The sequence below is a fragment of the Myotis lucifugus genome, unplaced genomic scaffold, assembly GCF_000147115.1.
Source record: "Myotis lucifugus unplaced genomic scaffold, Myoluc2.0 scaffold_295, whole genome shotgun sequence".
Classification (NCBI taxonomy): domain Eukaryota; kingdom Metazoa; phylum Chordata; class Mammalia; order Chiroptera; family Vespertilionidae; genus Myotis; species Myotis lucifugus.
In genome coordinates, this window is record NW_005871343.1 from 74,555 (window position 1) to 93,968 (window position 19,414).

At 33.4% G+C, this 19,414-nt stretch overlaps 1 protein-coding gene across 2 annotated transcripts in view; it reads left to right on the forward strand.

Annotated features, from left to right (window-relative positions):
• AGTPBP1 (ATP/GTP binding protein 1) overlaps positions 1 to 19,414 on the forward strand; it is an 83,535-nt gene that overhangs the window by 25,416 nt on the left and 38,705 nt on the right. For both annotated transcript variants that reach the window (XM_014465443.2, XM_014465445.2), the window contains 8 exons: positions 3,098 to 3,306; positions 4,765 to 4,942; positions 7,397 to 7,494; positions 9,736 to 9,852; positions 13,083 to 13,798; positions 15,212 to 15,295; positions 16,840 to 16,926; positions 17,011 to 17,159. In XM_014465443.2, the coding sequence (XP_014320929.1) occupies positions 3,098 to 3,306; positions 4,765 to 4,942; positions 7,397 to 7,494; positions 9,736 to 9,852; positions 13,083 to 13,798; positions 15,212 to 15,295; positions 16,840 to 16,926; positions 17,011 to 17,159 (1,638 nt within the window). The remainder of the gene's footprint in view (positions 1 to 3,097; positions 3,307 to 4,764; positions 4,943 to 7,396; positions 7,495 to 9,735; positions 9,853 to 13,082; positions 13,799 to 15,211; positions 15,296 to 16,839; positions 16,927 to 17,010; positions 17,160 to 19,414) is intronic.

Consider the following 19,414-nt stretch of genomic DNA (forward strand, 5'->3'; position numbering starts at 1 on the left):
TTTATGTTTATTGAGCTATAATTTATTAAAATACATTGACTTCCTTTTTCTAAGTGATTACTATAAACATAAAGCCCTGTTAGTAGAAGAAATTAATATGTAAATATTATGTAAGTATCATTTTTTTAAAGTAAAGTTAACATGGTATTGAGTATGTTTACTGTGAAGACTGTCTTGAATAATTACTCTATGTATAGCACACATAATTTTAATTTAGAGCCCTTTTATTAGAAATTTTATGTCTACTGTGAATCCAGATGGCTACTGGTGTAAATTTACAGTTTACTAAATTAATTGACAAACTATGGCTCTATCTTCAAAACTGAGGCGTTGGAGTAAATGTGTCTTATGATGCCTGGGAAGAGTGATTATCTACGTTATGTTTCTTCTCACCAAGATACTCAGTATCTCCATTTTAAATAATAATTTTCATTAGCACCCATATTTCCATTGGTGCTAGTGTTATTAACATTTACTTAACCATAATTACATTTACTTAACCATAATAACATTTTAGTCCCAAAAAGCTATATTGATGGCTTTTAATGTTATTTTCCCCTCAAACTATCAAGGGTAGACCATTTTTATTTGAATAGTAACAAATAAGTAATTGGTAAATCTGATATTTGGCAAAGTAATGATTTATTAAATTAAAAAAAATCACCTTAGGTATTAGTATTATATGCTAGAGGCATATTTTTAAATGTACTATGGCGTTTTGGAGCATTCTCAGTCATTGACTTCTTTTGTGTGGGGACAGTAATTTACTTTAAAAGGATAATTAAACTATTGTAATAAACCTGAGAGAGTATAAAGCAAAGCATGTATATACACAGTGCAGAAAGACAGGAAGCTTAGTTATCATCGCTGGGGTATAGATCAGATGCTGCATGTACAGGGAAACCTAAGTGCATTTTAAGTTGCGAGAGAAGAAATGTAGGCTGATCATAAGTTAAGTGTCCTGAACACATGACTAAAACTCCCTTTACTAAACTGTTTTAATTGTGCTCAGTTGCAGGTTACTCTGTACCCTTCTCTTTAGGGTCACTCAGTACCTGTGTTTGAGTTATGGGCAAGTTAGTTTTATTTGAATGTTAATAAAGAGTTTCAATATTCCTCATAAATACCATTTAGGCTATTGAGAATTGCAATGGAGACATAGTTTGGAACAGGAGTTACAATGACCATAATGTCTTTTTAAGAAACTCATATTCATAGCTAGTAAGTTAAAGGCTTACTATTATATATGCCAACTGGAATAAACGAAGTGTGTATATGAATTTAAAATACATGAAACTTGGGGGTAATGTGGGAATAAGGACACATATGTAATAACTTAATCAATAAAGAAATTTAAAAAAATAAAAATAAAATAAAATACATGAAACTATTTATTGCTAGTCAAAACTCTTTAGCTGATACTGCACATAGCCACAATTTTAGCAAAACTAGCTCTTCTAATCATGATAGAGCAGTGGTTTTCAACCTGTGGGTCGCAACCCCTATGGGGGTTGAACGACCCTTTCACAGGGGTCGCCTAAGACCATCGGAAAACACATATATAATTACATATTGTTTTTGTGATTAATCATATGCTTTAATTATGTTCAATTTGTAACAATGAAATTTCGGGTCACCATAAAATGAGGAACTGTATTGAAGATTCGCGGCATTAGGAAGGATGAGAACCACTGCGATAGAGGTTTTAAAGCTTTTAAATAAGAACCCCCACCCCTTCCCCACCTTGGGAGTTTCTTCCAGTTTCCTCATGTAAGAGCATAATTTCTGAGAAGGCATAAGTAAGGTTGATTTCACTGTCTTAAACCTTGTGTTTCAGCTGTATATTAGCACTAGTAATTCTTTGAGGCAACTAAAAACAATGGAGCTTTACTGTTGCATTATCTTAGTGTCCATGTCATGAGGCAGGGGGTCATTTTATAGGTAAATTCAGATTAGGAAGGGATTAGTATTTCCTTTTTTAAAAAATTATTTTTATTGATTTCAGAGAAAAAGGGAGAGGGAGAGAGAGATAGAAACATCAATGATGAGAGAGAATCATTGAAAAGCTGCCTCCTCCATGTCTCCCACTGGGGATCAAGCCCGCAACACGGGCATGTGCCCTGAGTGGAATTGAATCCTGATCTCCAGGTTCATAGGTCAGAGTTTAACCACTGAGCAAGACTGGCCAGGAGGGATTGGTATTTCTTTGTACAACCTAAGATGGGTTGTATTCCACTTTATTTTGTGCTCTTATAATAGCCCACCCAGTGATGCTGGGTGGTTCAAGATGTTGCTGTGATAGGATTCCTTTGCTGCCATCTTAGTTAAATGCACCCATTTGGTTAATAATCTTAAATATTAACACTTTAAAAATAATAGAATAGGTCAGATTTGTGGATTTTTAAAAATCTATTCCAATAAATTTGACCATTTATAAAAAACACCCTTTAATGTTTTTTCCATTACATTAAAAATTAATGATTAGAAAGTACTATCTCCTAATTACATAATGCTTCTTATATTTATTTACTAAAAAGTTTTACAAGTATTTTTAACTTAGCATTAGTATTTATATAATTGGGATAATTAAAGCAATTAATTTCAATGGAAACACAAAGTTTGTAATAACAGCTACAATCCAATGTAGTTAATTTTAGTGGAAGCACACAAAGTTTGTAATAGAAGTTACAACCATGATAATGGCTTTTAACAAAACCATTTTCACAGCTAGTAAGTTAAAGTCCTGTAGAGTCCATTTATTGTAAACAAAGTCAGTATAATCCTGTTTTAAAATACGTGAAACCTTTGTTAGTATTAACATTTAAAAAGCTGTAGCCCTAGTTGTATTAAACACATATCTATTATTTATTAACCACAAAACAGTATATGGGCAGGTTTATGGAAAATGTCATAATTTACTATCTGGAAGATATATTTATTTTGTTAGATAAAAATGTTTAAATATGTGGTTGCCTTTTTTTGATAAAAAGAATTTTAACAATTCATTACAATAGTGTGGTTATATTTTTTAATTTGGTTTCTACTATTTTCTCTGGTCATTTAAAAAATATTCTTTCTCAATTTTCTTTTGTTAAAGAAACAAATGCCAGGAGAGCTGTAGACAGAGGATATGTTCAAGTCCTTTTAACAATTTATGTAGATTGGCACCGCCATGACAATCGGCATAGAAACATGCTCATTCGGAAAGGAATTTTACAGAGTTTAAAAAGTGTTACAAATATCAAGTTGGGAAGAAAAGCATTTATTGATGCCAATGGGATGAAAATTCTCTATAACACTTCACAAGTAAGCTTTTTCCTATTATTGTGATTATGTGTCAATAATATGAGTTGGTTCTTAAGAAAACTTAGTATTTCTAAAAATACCCTAAAAGTAAGATATATATATATTAAAAAAAATTAGAAAACAAAGGCATTTCTCACATGTGACCACAGACTGAGTTGGAGAAAGTGCTTAATGCATATATCTGCAGTGTGAGATTTTATCCCCACAGGTAAAAGCAAGATACATAAATCTATCCATGTAGCCATATTTTCTACCATTTAGCCATGCTGTCTAAGATGTGCAGTTGGCTATACTCAGTTTTGCACGTTTCCCTCATAAGGTATTTATGGATTCTTTACAACTGGTAATGCAGTTCTGTTGTTTGTAAGTGTTCTCAATGTCTTCCTCTGGAGAGTGCATTTTTAAATGGAGAAGGTACAAAAGTGAAACCTGGAGTTAGTGTTCCTAGTTCTGCCAGCTGTTGTACTAAACCTGCTTGACAATACCTTTAATAAGACTTGTTCTAGCATCTATAGAAGACTGTCAGCTATGGGAGACAGGGATGTTGCAACACAATCCTTTGTTTGTAGTCGTCTGTGATGATCAGAAAGAAAACTGTCCTTTTGACAATTCCAGCCGATTATCCTGCCTGTGCCTCTTGGTCTTTTATACAACTGACAATCTCTTTCTACCTGAGAGTCGTTAAGATATAAGAACACACATTTTATGTTTACTCTTAGCTTTTTTTTTTCTTACCAGTCATATACACTTGTTTTTATTATTTCTAATATAGGCAATGGATGACTTTGGTTATGCCACTTAACATTGCTGAACCTTAATTTCTCATCTGTTTTGACAGGTCTGATGTGAAGACTTGTATTGAAAATTTTACAGGGCATCAAAGTGCCATCTAAATGTCAATAATGATGATGATGATATATGATACAGTTTTAAATCCCCTATATATTAGACCTTCTCAAGATTAGATACTAGGACAGCAGATTAAACTCTTAAAACTTAAAACTGATATTCAGACTATTTTTTATAGTTGAACAGCTAACGTATTCGAGGTGCTATTGCATGATAACTGATAAAATTCTGAGAACGGTTCAGCCAAGTTCATGTTCTTTTTTATTTCTTACTATATTTCTTAATTTTTTTTTAAAAAAATTGAGTGCTAAGCTAGCTAAATGTGCCTACGTCCATCATAGATATTACTTAGTACTTTGGTGACTTTTAGTACCAAAGATGGCACTGATTTCTGCATAGTTAAAATGTTTAAGGTAAAGTACTACTAAATTTGCCACATGAGGTTCTTACTTCTGAAGAGTCAAAGCTATTTTATAATTACATTATGTTAAAATATTGTTTTCTTGTGATATTTTCTCTTAAAAATTATTAATATATTACTTTCTGAAGTAATGTGAAATTGGTCCAGTTACTCACCAAAGGCACATTCTTTTTTTTCTTAAAAAACAGGAATGTTTGGCAGTCAGGACCCTTGATCCTCTTGTCAACATCTCCAGTCTGATCATGAGGAAGTGTTTTCCTAAAAATCGTCTGCCACTGCCAACGATTAAAAGTTCTTTCCATTTCCAATTGCCAGTTATTCCTATGACTGGACCTGTGGCTCAGCTCTACAGTTTACCCCCTGAAGGTAGGACCACATGCTCACGGCTGGCCTTCAGTGGTTCTTGGGATTGTGTGACTCTGTCGACTTTTTTTTTTTTGTATCCAACTCTCCAGCAAAAGAAGGTCTTAATGAACACAGTAAATGTTCACATTGTATTTTAGTTAATAAATATTTCTTTAAATATAAGAAATTGTGGTCTAGTAATGAAAGGAAGTGGGTGGGATTTGTTACAAAAATGTAAATGTGAACTGAAAAAACGTAAGCATCATATAGGACCATCACTTGGTAGTTCATATAACATTTCAAGGTATAAGAACGTAAACATTAAATGTATAAGTAATTATATTTGACTTTCATTTGTAGCTTTTTCATGAACTTCATTTTTTAAAGTTAAAAATACTTAATCAGAAAACTCCCCCTCCCCAAAAAACCCAGTCATCAAAAATGTTTTATAAACATATGGAATTATCAGAAGTTGACTATTTGCCATTTTCCATACAATACTGTGGGTACATAGTAAAGAAAGTAAGAGTTTAAAATTTTTAATCTGGGGAAAAAATAGAATTTTTTGCTAAGATCTAGAAAAAAATGGAAAAGAGAAAGTTGTCTGGACTACTAATAGAATTTCTGAGGTATTTTCTTGTCACTTGATCACTTCTTTAGGGAAAAATTTTTTTTTGAGGATACCTCTTTTATATTTAAAAGCATTATTTGAAATCAGTGGTTTAAGAGAATTGAGTAATTATAATTAGTTTTATTCTTGACACAGATTCATTAGTGGTATTTATCACAAAGTACACTTTTATGATTTTATTTTAGAACATTTAATTATTGAAGTACAAGTTTAGTCCATACAAAGTACAAAGTTACACAAAATATTAAAATGGGTTATTCAGAAACTTCCTTTAAAAGTTTTAAAAGTCTAAAATCAAGTCTGGGAACTTGAGTAAGGCAGCTAAATAAAAGCAATTATTTTATTTTTTCTTCCCATTCCATTTAAAATTACCAACAGACTTTAAAAATATAGGAAAATATGTGCTGAGTCTAAAAACTAATTCTCATGAAATAAATGTAGGACATGCAAAAAACATGGCAGAAATATAAATAGATTAAGAAGAGTGTCATCTTTTCACTCACCCTAATATGAAATGCAGTATCTCTGACTCCAAAGTTGAGTTAGTGCCCAATTTGGAGGGACAATAAAAAAGCAGTTGGGCCCTCGCTGGTTTGGCTGAGGGGATAGAGCGTCGGCCTATGGACTGAAGGGTCCCGGCTTTATTCTGGTCAAGGGCACATGCCGGGGTTGTGGGCTCCATCCCCCCAGTAGGGGGTATGGAGGAGGCAGCCAATCAATGATTCTCTCTCATCATTGATGTTTCTATCTCTCTCTCCCTCTCCCTTCCTCTCTGAAATCAATAAAAATATGTTTTTAAAAAAGCAATTGGAATCCCTTTCTCTTCTGTATCTCAGTGTAGGATTATGGGGTTTAAGTGCTAATTTTAACTGGCAGGAGACTGGTGAGACTTGTCTTTGATATGATAGGTAGTAACTCTGGGAGGGAGATAGGATATACCTCTTAATGTCCTTTATGCAGTGTCTAGAATAATCACATGTACAGGGAAAGCTGACTTCTAGTGCAAAAAATGACAGAGATGACATGTAAGGGGAAGGTCCTATTAGCAACTGCATAGGTAGAAGGAAAAATATCATTTTCCTGTTTTCTGTTATTTTCTCACATATCAGGCTTCATAACATCAAACTTCATTATTTTTTTTTAACTTCTTCAGCTAGTTTTGTGAAGATAGACTGTCATCTTCATTTTATCCTCAGCATCCATTAGATTGCATGAGGCATAATAAGTGTGCATTTAACATTGGTTGATGAATGAATTGAGTTAGCCTCAGTACTTATTTTCTTGGATATTAAATGCCTAAAGATACACAGCTTCTACTTGTTTACTCTTTTCTGCTCTTTAACCTCCTGAGCTCCACATCTTTAAAAAAATTCCTAGCACACAGCACAGTACATGGTACATGGTAGTCACTGAAATAAATAAATGGGAAGTGAATTGTAAAAGGGATGAAATGGGTTATTGAAATTTATCAAAAATAGGAAACAAGTTGCTTTATTCAGGCTGTTGCAACTTAAGACTTTTTAATTTTTATTTTTTTGGTAAAGAATCACTAGATGCAGGTGGTACTTTTTAAAGACATTAATTTTTAAAAACAAACATTAGTCAAAAAACTCATTCACTTTTGTAGTGTTTTTCAAATTTTAAAACACTTTCACTTTATCTCATAGGTTTTTCAACACCTGGTACAGCCTTAGAGACATTTTTAATAAGAAATTTAATTTAACTTTCCTTTGATAATGAAATACTTTATGTATATGTATAAATATAACATTCTACCTTTGGATGTGCATGTTGTAGAATGCTTACCTCTGACCTACTTACTTATAGCACATTTTGTATCACAGTGGATGACGTAGTAGATGAAAGTGATGACAACGATGATATTGATTTAGAGGCTGAAAATGAAACTGAAAATGAAGATGACATAGATCAAAATTTTAAGGTTAGTATAAATGTCTATATTCAGTCTACTTAATAAATTGTATACATTGTTGTAAAACAAAGATTGGCTAAATGGACATAGTTAATGGTAGATTAATTTGTTTTAGGCACATCTTTTTATCATGGTTGATTATGGACAATAAATTATTGAAAGAGAAAATAATGTTGCTTTGAATGCATTGGTCTGAAAAGGGTTAATGCATTCTTTCTTCACTATGCCTGTTTTACAGATAAATTCATTTCAATATTAAAAAGTTTTCTGTATGTAAATATAAAATATTAAAATTATATTTATATGCATTATCAATGAAGATGTAGGAAATGATAAAACACTTTAAAGTACCATTTACAATAGCATCAAATCATTAATTGGGTAAATATCTTATACAATACATACAAAAGTTTATATCTTGACAATCACAAAACACTGGTTGAAGAACTCCTAGATGATCTGAAGAAATGGGTAGATATAACATGTTTATGGCTTGGAAAATTTAATACTATTTACAGACAATTTTTTTTTTAAGTACAGAGCCACTATTTGTAAGGCTATATTTTCACAAGATAATATTGAATATTGATCTAGTAAACAGAAAAAAGTAATGCCTCTATAATTTTTTTGTTATTTTGAAAGCATTGTCTACTTTAGTAGATACTAATAAAGAAAATTATATATTTTTGATTCATCAATGCATAATTTAAGATGTATGAAATTACATATTCAGGTAATATTGATACAATAATTAACATGATACTCTTTAAGTAAAACCAGCCTTTATTATTTATGGCAATGGAAAAAATCTTTTTATTGGTTATACAAGTTAGAGCTAAATTCCTGAATGAGAAATACATAGTATGTTTTTTCTTTTAAATTGCTTATTGATAGGAAATGTATATAGTCAGGTACGTGTATATAAAACATTTTAAGGATCGAAGCATAGTAGACTAAGGCAGAAAAATAAGCAGTTAACTATGTGGTAGATAAATGCAAAATTAAAAACAAATACCAATTGAAAATTAATATTCAGTTACCTCTTTTTAGTCACCAATGAAGATAATAATGAGCTTGCGTTTGTGTGAGACCAGAGTTGTCGAGGGCCTAGAGACTAGCCTAGATAGTAGGTAAACTGGCACTGTCTTCCCATCATGCTGTACATTAATTAGCTCTTTGAACAGATACAGATCACATTGCTCCTGGATACATACCCTCTTTCTTTGAGGTCATACGTCTCCTTTAACCATATCCTCTTCTTTCCCAAAGGGTTACAGAAATCACTTCTGGCTGTTTTCCACTCCTTTTTTTCCCCCTGAAAAAACAGAGTGATTAGTGACACTGAGCTTTTCTAAGGGCACTTTGCTGACCATAGAACATAGAGTGCATGATAGTCATGAGTCTCTCCTGCGGCAGTGCATTGTGCCGACTCCGAGTCACTGACTACTCTATTGGAAAGCTGGGTAATTTTGAGCAAGCCACTTAACCTCTCTGTACCCATTTCCTTCTCAGTTAAATGGAAGTAATAATACTATTCCTTCAGAGTGCTCTTCAGAGATTACATTAGATGATATATGTAAAATCCTTAGCTAGTGTTTCACATATTTTCTTTATTTTTAAAAATATATATTTTATTGATTTTTTTACAGAGAGGAAGGGCGAGGAATAGAGAGTTAGAAACATCGATGAGAGAGAAACATCGATCAGCTGCCTCCTGCAGACCCCCTACTGGGGATGTGCCCGCAACCAAGGTACATGCCCTTGACCGGAATTGAACCTGGGACCTTTCAGTCCGCAGGCCGACGCTCTATCCACTGAGCCAAACCGGTCAGGGCTGTTTCACATATTTTCAATGCTCAATAAACATTAGTTTGATTATCACCAACACAATCATATATTTAATGTTTTTCAATTTAGTTTTCGTGCCTTTTAATATGAGCAAAATGATGGCAGTTAGGGAGATTAGGGGAGCATATTTTAGTCTTGATCTTCACTCTAGTTTTTCTATCTTCAACCCAAATACCATATTATTTTAGAATAACTTTAGGCAAAAACAAAACAACCAAAACAACACAGCAACAACCCAAAAATACAAGCACATTTTAATTTACGGTAAAATTAACACACACTTTGTTCAGCGATTATTCTCTAATTATATGTAATTAATAATTTGGAAAACTTTAAATCTGAAATGTATTCTGTAATTTTAGGTTTTTCTTAACTGGTGACATGCCATTTTTATTATTTCAGAATGATGATATTGAAACAGATATTAACAAACTAAAACCCCAGCAAGAACCAGGACGAACGATAGAAGAACTTAAAATGTATGAACACCTTTTCCCTGAGCTTGTTGATGATTTTCAGGTATAAATATAGAAAACTCAGCATCTTAACTGATTTTTATAAAATAGTTTTTCCCCCTCCTTAGGTATATAATCACTATTTTCATTTCTAAAAAATGAAAGTAGCATTGCATTTCTGAGTGACATTGGACAATTTAACATTCTGGGTATAAATTGCTTATCTATAAAATGAGGGAACTAGCTCATTTAACTGTTGGACTAGATTTTTAATTTTTTCATCACTTTGGTTTATCACTTTAATTGACATAGTTTTTTACTCTTTAAAAATATTCTTTAAAGTGGTATTTCAAAAATCTTATTTTAAAGTCTTTGTATCAGTTTTGTTCAACTAAGGCAGTGGTTCTCAACCTTCTGGCCCTTTAAATACAGTTCCTCATGTTGTGACCCAACCATAAAATTATTTTCGTTGCTACTTCATAACTGTAATGTTGCTACTGTTATGAATCGTAATGTAAATATCTGATATGCAGGATGGTCTTAGGCGACCCCTCTGAAAGAGTCGTTCGACCGCCAAAGGGGTCGCGACCCACAGGTTGAGAACTGCTGCGTCTCTATTTTTTGAAGTCTGTGTTGGAAGTACATATAGGCAGTGGTACTTAAATGATATACTTTTGAGAATTAAAAATATTGGTTGGAGCCCTGGCCGGTGTGGCTCAGTTGGTTAGGTGTCATCCTGTACACCAAAAGGTCACCTGTTTGATTCCTGGTCAGGGCACTTTCCCAGGTTGCCAACTCAGTGCAGCCAATCAATGTTTCTGTCTCTCTCTCTCCCTCCATCTCCCTTCCTTTCTCTCTAAAATGAATACAAATATATTAGAAAGAACTGTATTGGTTGGTTCTAGATAGGAAGTGTTTGAAAGGTTTTTTCAGCCATCATCATACCAAATACTGGCAGATCATGGGATAGTAAACATAAATGAAATTAATATTATGATGTTTTCCTCTTTGATTTGCATGTGATTTTCAACATCAACTAGTGAAGGTGAAAATTACTTGATGTGTTTGTTTGAGTCCTGAACACCACCCACTTTGTGTCCAGATGTGCTAAGTCTTTTATTCATAGCCAGAGGGAGGCAAAATGAATGCATTTGAAGGCAACATATGGAATTATTAAAGTAATTATCAACAGACTTTTGAGGAGAACTTACCATGCTTTAAAGGCCATGATTATTTATTCATAATGACAGTTATAGTTTTATTTGCTTTTGTTTCTTGATGGCAGAATATGGGAGGTGTCAAAATTCTGCATTTTCACAGCTCATTTTTCATATATCTGTGGTAGCATGATGATATCTACCATATGAACTTTTGTTCTGTTTTATTTTTATTTCTTTTTTCCCTTCTTTTTAACTTGATTTTAAATTTTTATTAAAAAAATTTTTTTTGTTAATCCTCTCCTGAGGATATTTTTTCATTGATTTTTAGAGAGAGTGGAAGGGAGGGGGAGAGACACACAGAGAGAAACATAGATTGCTTGCCTCCTGCATGTGCCCCAAGTGGAGATAGAGCCTGTAGCAGAGGTACGTGCCCTTGAAGAGAATTGAACCCAAGACCCTTCTGTCCACTGGCTGATGCTCTATTCACTGAGCCAAACTGGTTAGGGTGGTTTTAAATTTTTATTAAAGTTATACGTGGGCAGAGTTTTAAGATCCAGATAATTTTGTGTAGTTTAATGAGGAAAGCTATTGTCTCCTTCCCACCTGATATTTCCTACAGTCACTTTTAGCATGTTTTTTTTAAAAAATATATTTTTCTAAGCTGCCATGTCTTGATTTTTTCAATTTTTGTTCTTTTATAAATTTTATTTTTGTGTATATTATCATGTTAAGATAGGCATCTAGTTCTTTTCAGCCTTTCTTTTCTAACATTTACGTTTTTAGGTGATAAATTTTATTCTAATTACTGTTTTAGCTATATCACATAAGTATTGATTTTCAGCATTTTTATAATTTTTGTTTTGAAACTTTATTTTCATTATTTTTTCTTTGATTCATTGGTAATGTTAAAGCTGGCTTTTTAGTTTCCATTTTTTATTGATTTCTAGCATATTGTTGTAGGATAAGAGGACAGTTCTTTATTCTTATAACTCTTTCACATTTTTGAGGCTTATTTTATAGTTTTAAATATGGTCAAGTTTTGTTACGATTTCTTGTGTCCTTGTCTCCTGTGGTTATATGCCTATTAGGAAAAGATTGTTAATTGTGTTGCAAACTTCTTTTCTGTTTTTATGGAGTTTTATTCCTATGCTGTCAATTACTGTGCAAAATATTTTGGAAATTTCTGTGATTGTGAATGTGTCTCTCTTTTAGCAGGTCTATCATTTTTTTTAAATATGTCTTGAGGCTTATTATTTAGTATATATGAATGTAAATTGATTTCCTTTTGAACTTTTTATCATTATGAAGATATTGTCTTCATCTCTAAGACTTAAAAGGTTTTAAAAAATATTAATGTAGTTAAATTAATTTTAGTTATTTCCCTGGTACCTGTTTATTTTTTTCTTTATTTTTATTGTTGATACTATTACAGATGTCCCTATTTTCCCCCACTTTCCTCCCCTCCACCCAGCACCCACCACCCCACCCCCCTCTTTTTTGCTATTAACACTTTATCCTTCTAATATTCCATGAGATATATTTATATCATGTTTATTACTTGTATGGACAGTCCTTTCTCCTTTGTCCTTAGAAGAATGTAAGCTGCAAAAGGGAAGAGTTGTTTTCTGTTTTTCAAGTGATGGGTCTTAAGTTCCTGAAACAGGGCTTGGCACAAAACAGACACGTGTAAATATTTGTTGAATTAGAGAATAACAATTTGTGTTTTCTTTAAGAGGATTTTGATGTGTTTTTACTTTTCTAAGTTTCTCATGTTTTTGTTATATATAGGCATTATTTTTGTAATAGAAAAAGTAAAATAAGTGTAATGAATTTTGTTGTAGTTAAATACAAGATGGGGCAAAAATAGATTTACAGTTGTGAGTATGTGAAACACAGAGTTTATTGTATTATTATTTATTAATTATTATATTATTTTCCATACGAACAATTATAAACCTACTTTTGCCCCTCCCCTGTACTGTGTCTTTTGTTAGCAAAATTAAAATATACTGTTTTATCCATCTTTAAAATTTTAGGTTTCTGAAGCAGCATATAAAATGAATATGGCCTAAGTTTTGTTAATACATTTTAATATTTAGAGATAAAAGATTAAACATATTTTTTATTTTCAAAGGACTATGACTTAATCTCCAAAGAACCAAAGCCTTTAGTATTTGAGGGAAAAGTACGTGGTCCAATTGTTGTGCCGACAGCAGGAGAGGAAGCAGCTGGGAACTCAGGCAATTTCAGAAAAGGAGTCGTAATGAAGGAGAATGTGTCTCCCCTAGGAGATGAAGGTGATAAGAAACCTAGCTTTATGGATCTGGCAAAAGAAGATATTAAAGATAATGACAGAACATTACAGCAACCGCTAGGTGATCAAAATAGAACTATTTCATCAGTCCATGGCTTAAACAATGATATTGTGAAGGCCTTGGACCGAATTACATTGCAGAATATTCCTTCTCAAACAGCTCCAGGTTTTACTGCAGGAATGAAGAAGGACTACAGCCTCCCTCTTACCGTGGTTACGTGCTCTAAAGCGTGCCCACACGTGGCTGCTTGTGGAAATGTTCTGTTTGAGGGAAGAACAGTTCAGCTGGGGAAGCTTTGCTGCACTGGAGTCGAAATCGAGGATGACGAAGATACTGAGTCTGCTTCATCAGTGGAACAAGTGTCAGTTGAAGTCGCTGATGGACCAACACTCCACGACTCAGACCTCTACATTGAGATTGTGAAAAACACTAAGTCTGTCCCAGAATATTCAGAGGTGGCTTATCCTGATTATTTTGGTCACATTCCGCCTCCATTCAAAGAGCCTATTTTAGAAAGGGCGTATGGTGTACAAAGGTGAGCTGCAGATGCCTTCTTCCTTCTAAACAAGACCATTGTCAAAATATGAGGCACACTTAACAAAAACTGGGTATTTAGAAAGAAAACTACTCTGGATTAAAGTTACTGTAATTTTTATCCTCTGTTGGGAATTTTACATTGTTTTGAAATTGTCCTTTGGAGCTTAGTTTGTTTCTTTTCTAAGCTCATTACTTATTCAAATGAAACCAGCATAATGCACCTGACCACACCATGGAATCACAGAGCATCGGGAAGGGACTGACTTTGCTGGGAAGGGTGTGTGGGAGTGGGCCCGTTCCTTGCCACCTCCTGCTTGTATCACAGACTGCACCATCCAGAGACAGCTGGCTTCTTGGAGTGCTGGAATGGCCTTCAAAAAGCACAGCTACAGCTATTATGAGTTGTTGTCAGTCTCTTACTGTGCCTAATTTATACACTAAACTTTATCCTAGGTGTGTATGTACAGGAGAAAACTCATGTAGGGTTAGGTACTATCTGCGGTTTCAAGCATCCCTGGGGATCTTGAAACATCCCTCTCAGACCAACTACTCTACTCTGAGAAGTAGCTATGTATTAACTAACACCAGCAGGCACCTTCCCACTATGGCTTTTGTGACCAATCTACCTGCAGTTCCAGGCACCTGGCTTTCTGATCCAGATATATTCTGTTTCAGTTACAGTTTGGCACCACTTTTGGTGACTGTTGTGTTCCTTGGCTTGAATATTGATGGGAAGATTGTGGTGTCTCTGTGTGGCTGAATCTTCTAGGACAGTGGCAGGGATTTTAGGAATTTTCCAGTAAGTTGGTGTCTATTTTGTTGGACTGAGTCAGGGGAAGGTCAGGCCTAGAGAATCCTGGAGCTGCAGGGACCGCCTTCCGCTTCCGGACACAAGTGTTTGCCTCCCCTGCACATTTCCTCTCCAGCTGTAGAAGAGAGAATGGACTCTGCAGAATGTGCAGGCCAGTTCCCAACTGCATTTTAGCTACATACCAGTGAGGGTGGGTTTTAAAAATCTCTTTCTTATATACTCTCTGGCTTTTCAGATCTTTACTGCTTCTAATAATGCTACTATTATGTATACAAAATTATTTGCCTAAGGGCTAGAGAGTGGGTCCACACAATTTCTATGAATCAAGGCATAATAGACATTCAAGATTTTAAAAAACTATTGGGCTTGTAACTGTATTCTACCTGGTTATTTTCTTGAACTCAGACTTTAAAAATACTGACTTTTGTCTTGTTATATAGTGATAATTTTTTCGTACACAAAATATATATAGAGGAATGGTCATCTTTAAGAAATTTTTATCGTTTTATACTTTATTTTTATCCAAAACTTAATTTGGAGAAAGTTGTGCCTTGGCATATATCAGCGAGTTTTGGTCAAACGTCTCTTTTATGATTTCAGGACAAAAATTGCCCAAGATATTGAGAGGCTAATACATCAGAGTGATATCATAGATCGAGTGGTATATGACTTAGATAACCCAAAGTAAGTCTCATTTCTTTGTTTGGCTTTGTTTTACTTTTAGTAGTTTCATTTTTACTGTAAAACTTCAGTGTTAACCTTCAGTTAAAAGGTTATCTTTTAACTTCCACCTAGTTTACTGTCACTACACTTTCAGCTTTTAGCAGGGATATAATGATAATGTAGTAATAAAATCATGTTTATCTACTTAAATTGAATATATCGCAAGCTTTTGTTTGTTCTTAGGTGGACTTTTAATGGGTTTAATAAGGTAAAGGGCACAAATTGATGCTGTTTTAAAAAAATTAAAATTACTTCCACCTAAGAGAGTGGAGATATCATGTGAAATTCTTTAATTTTGTCCTGTAATATTTAGCTTTCATATCCTCAGGACAATACGTTACCATCCCCTTCAGAAGGAATACAAGTTTGCTAATTCTCCACAGTCCCTGCTATGCTCTTTTGTCTCTCATTGTTTATAATCTGCTTCAGGTCTTGAAATTACTTGCCTAACTGTTTGTGATGCTTGATGTGGTAGTGTCATTTGCAGTTCAGGATTATCACTAATATCAAACATTTTAGGGTTTATATAAAAGTAAATAAATGAAAATTACAAATTACGAATGTGACTGTTAGTTAGTCATTTGCATCCTCAAATGAAAACTTTAATTAGCCCTCAGTGGATTTTTCCCTCCCCTTTAACATTCTGTTATTTTTGGAAAATTTCACATTTTCCTGGTCTTATTTGGAGGAAATAAAGCACTTTTCAAAGACTTTTATTAAAGGATAATGACTGAAGTTGAAATAATATTCTTAAAAATGAAAAACAGATCTCCTTATTTGTCTCTTAGTTATTTCAACATTTGTAATTCTGTGTCGGACAGATCAGGCAGATGTGGTAAGAACAAGAATCCTGAGTGTGGCTTATTTTTAACTGAAATGATTTTGAATAAAATCTTTGAGCTTTTTGGAGTTTTCCCCTATTAAATGTAGGCTCCAGAAGAGCAAGAATTTGTATTCATTTAGGGAAACAGACAAGTAACAAAAAGAGTATCTGGCACCTAGTAGGTGCTCAGTAAGTATTTACTAAAGTAATGAGTACGTAAAATGAGGATAATACCTTCATCTTTCTGGGTATTAGAAGATAGTAGGTAATGTAGTTATCTCAATTTAAAACAATATTTTACTTCAGAACTGCTTAGTTAGAATTATTAGTACCGAGAACAAGTCATATGCATTTTAAAAAGTACGTCTGGCCTTTTTAATATGATTATTAGTACATATTTAGAAATGGCACTTATTCACTGAGGCACAAATTCTCATTTTTATTAACATTTGCTATTAATGTAGGAACAAATCTCTACTTGTAATTATAATGTTTTTGTCTATAAGTATTAGCCAGAGTTTGTATTTTGCTTGTGTTGGTTATGTTTTTTGGTTTCAAAATAATGAGGAAGGTGAGGTGGTAATGGTGTATTTTTAATCTGTAGTGTGTTTTTATGTTTATTATTGCTTACCTGCTTAAAGGCAATGTATTTTATTATACTTACTTTAAAATTTTTATTTAGTTACATCATTCCAGAAGAAGGAGATATTTTGAAGTTTAACTCCAAATTTGAATCTGGGAATCTGCGCAAAGTAATTCAAATTAGAAAGTAAGTCATTTAAAATTTTCTCATTTTGTATGTGCATAGATACTTTTCTCATTTTCATCAGATTTCTTCATTTTCTATTTTCAGAAATGAATATGATCTTATTCTGAACTCGGATATAAATAGTAATCATTATCATCAGTGGTTTTACTTTGAAGTCAGTGGAATGCGGCCAGGTGTTGCTTACAGGTTTAACATCATTAACTGTGAAAAGTCCAACAGTCAGTTTAATTATGGTAAGACTGTTTTTTTCCTCCAACTTAGAGGGCACACAGGCATCATATCCGAGGGATAGATAATTAAAAAATTGCTAACTTAAAAAAAAAGTTTGTGTTCTTTTGTTTTCTCTGGTTCTCAAAATTCAGATGTTTATTATGCAAAATTTGACATAGACTAAGCTTTGCATTGTTAGTAACGAGAGTTATCATTGTGTGGATACTCATTAAAATGTAATGAGTATGGTTGATTTCATCCAAATTAAATGCCACTATAACTGTATCATGTATGCTGCTCAGGTTACTCATGTCAGTTCATCTAGAAGAGAATTGCAGAAAGCAATCTTTTTAAACTTTTTATTTTGAATAGATTCATAGAAAGTTAAAAATTGTAGAAGTTGTGGAAAGGTTCCAAGTTCTCTTCACTAAGATTCCTCCGGCGATTACATCATACATAACTGTAGTCCAATATCAAAGCCAGGATCTGACATTGGTAAAACATGGGTGCATCATTCTGTGCTGTTTTATCACATTTGTAGATTACTGTAACTGTCCCCACAGTCAAGACACAGGGTACTTCCTTCACCACAAAGCCTGCGCTAGTCCTTCAGAGTTCACCATTCAGTATGATGTTAGTTGTAGTTTTCTGTACATTTTTTAAATCTACTTGAGGAAGTTTCTATTAGTAGTTTTCTGAGACTTTTTATTGTAAATAGGTGTTGAATTTTGTCATGTGCTTTTCTGCATTAGTTGATTTGATCATGTGATTTTTCGTCTTTAGCCTATTAATATGACTTGTCACATTGGTTTTAGAATATTGAGCCAGCCTTTTTTATCCATGTAATAAACCCCCCTTGGTCACTGTGTATAATTGCTAATATTTTGTTAAGAATTTTTACATTTCTCTTTAGGAGGGATATTGAGCAATAATTTTCTTCTTGTTTTGTACTGTATCTGGCTTTGGTATGTCCTGGCGGCACTGAGCTTATAAAAGGAGTTGGGAAATGTTCCCTCCTCTTATTTTCTGGAAGAGCTTGTGTAGATTTAGTGTTGATTTCGTAAACATTTGGTGGAATTCTCCAATGAAATTATTTGGGCCGGAAGATTTCTCTTTTGGTAGTCTCTTAACTTAGAAATTCAGTTTCTTTCATATAAATTATCTGTTTTATTTTGAGTGAGTTGTGGTAGTTTGTATTTTTAGGAATTGACCCATTTCTTCTAAATTGTCAAATGTGTGTAAGTTGTTCAGAGTGCTCCCTTGCTGTCCTTTTGATGTTTGCAGGGTCTCCAATGATATCCCCTGTTTCATTCCTGATAATAGTAATTTGTGTCTTCTCTGTTTTTCTTTGTCAGTCCTGCTCGAGGCTTGTCAATTTTATTGACATTTTCAAAGAACCAGCTTTTTGTTTCATTGGCTTTCTCTACTGTTTCCTCATGAAGCAATTAAAAACAAACTGGTGTTGTACCAGCAAAAATATTAAATTCATAGCCTCAGTTAAGGCTATGTATTTAGTACTTTAAAAAATGTAGCCCTAGCCGGTTTGGCTCAGTGTATAGAGTGTCGGCCTGCGAACTGAAGGTTCCGGGGTTTGATTCCGGTCAAGGGCATATGCCTGGTTGCAGGCTCGATCCCCAGCAGGGGGAGTGCAGAAGGCAGCCGATCAGTGATTCTCTCTCATCATTGATGTTTCTATTTCTCTCTCCCTCTCATTCCCACTCTGAAATCAATAAAAATATTTAAAAAAAATTAAGAGTTCTTTGTCAGGCATCAGTCTTTATAGTCAAATATATCAGTGGAAGATAATATAATTGTAAAACTTAAGATCAGTCATTTAAAATGGAAACCATCAATTTTCAAGTATTAGTCTGATAATTTGGGGGTAAAAGAAAATAATTCTTTACAGATATATTTTGTCTGACAAGTTTCAAAATCTGAGGTCTCAAGTCATTTGTTGTAAGGATGAAAAGCTTTTAACAACTAAGGAATGAGAGGCCATGTTATCTGTTTCAAATAAATGTTTTAACTTGTTAAAAGCATGAATATGAAGATGCTCTTTAAGGGGGCATTGCTGAAAATTGAACCTTTCAAGAGTTGAAGAGGTTGTTCCCAATTGTCATTATTTATGTGGAAAACAGGAAATTGTATACTCTAATCACTTTACATGTATGGCATGAAAGCTTTAGTCAGATTCACTAATTTAATGTACTAAGTATAAGAAGATTAGGTAGCATAATATCTGGTTTCGTTATAGTATTTAAAAACTTTAAGTAATCTA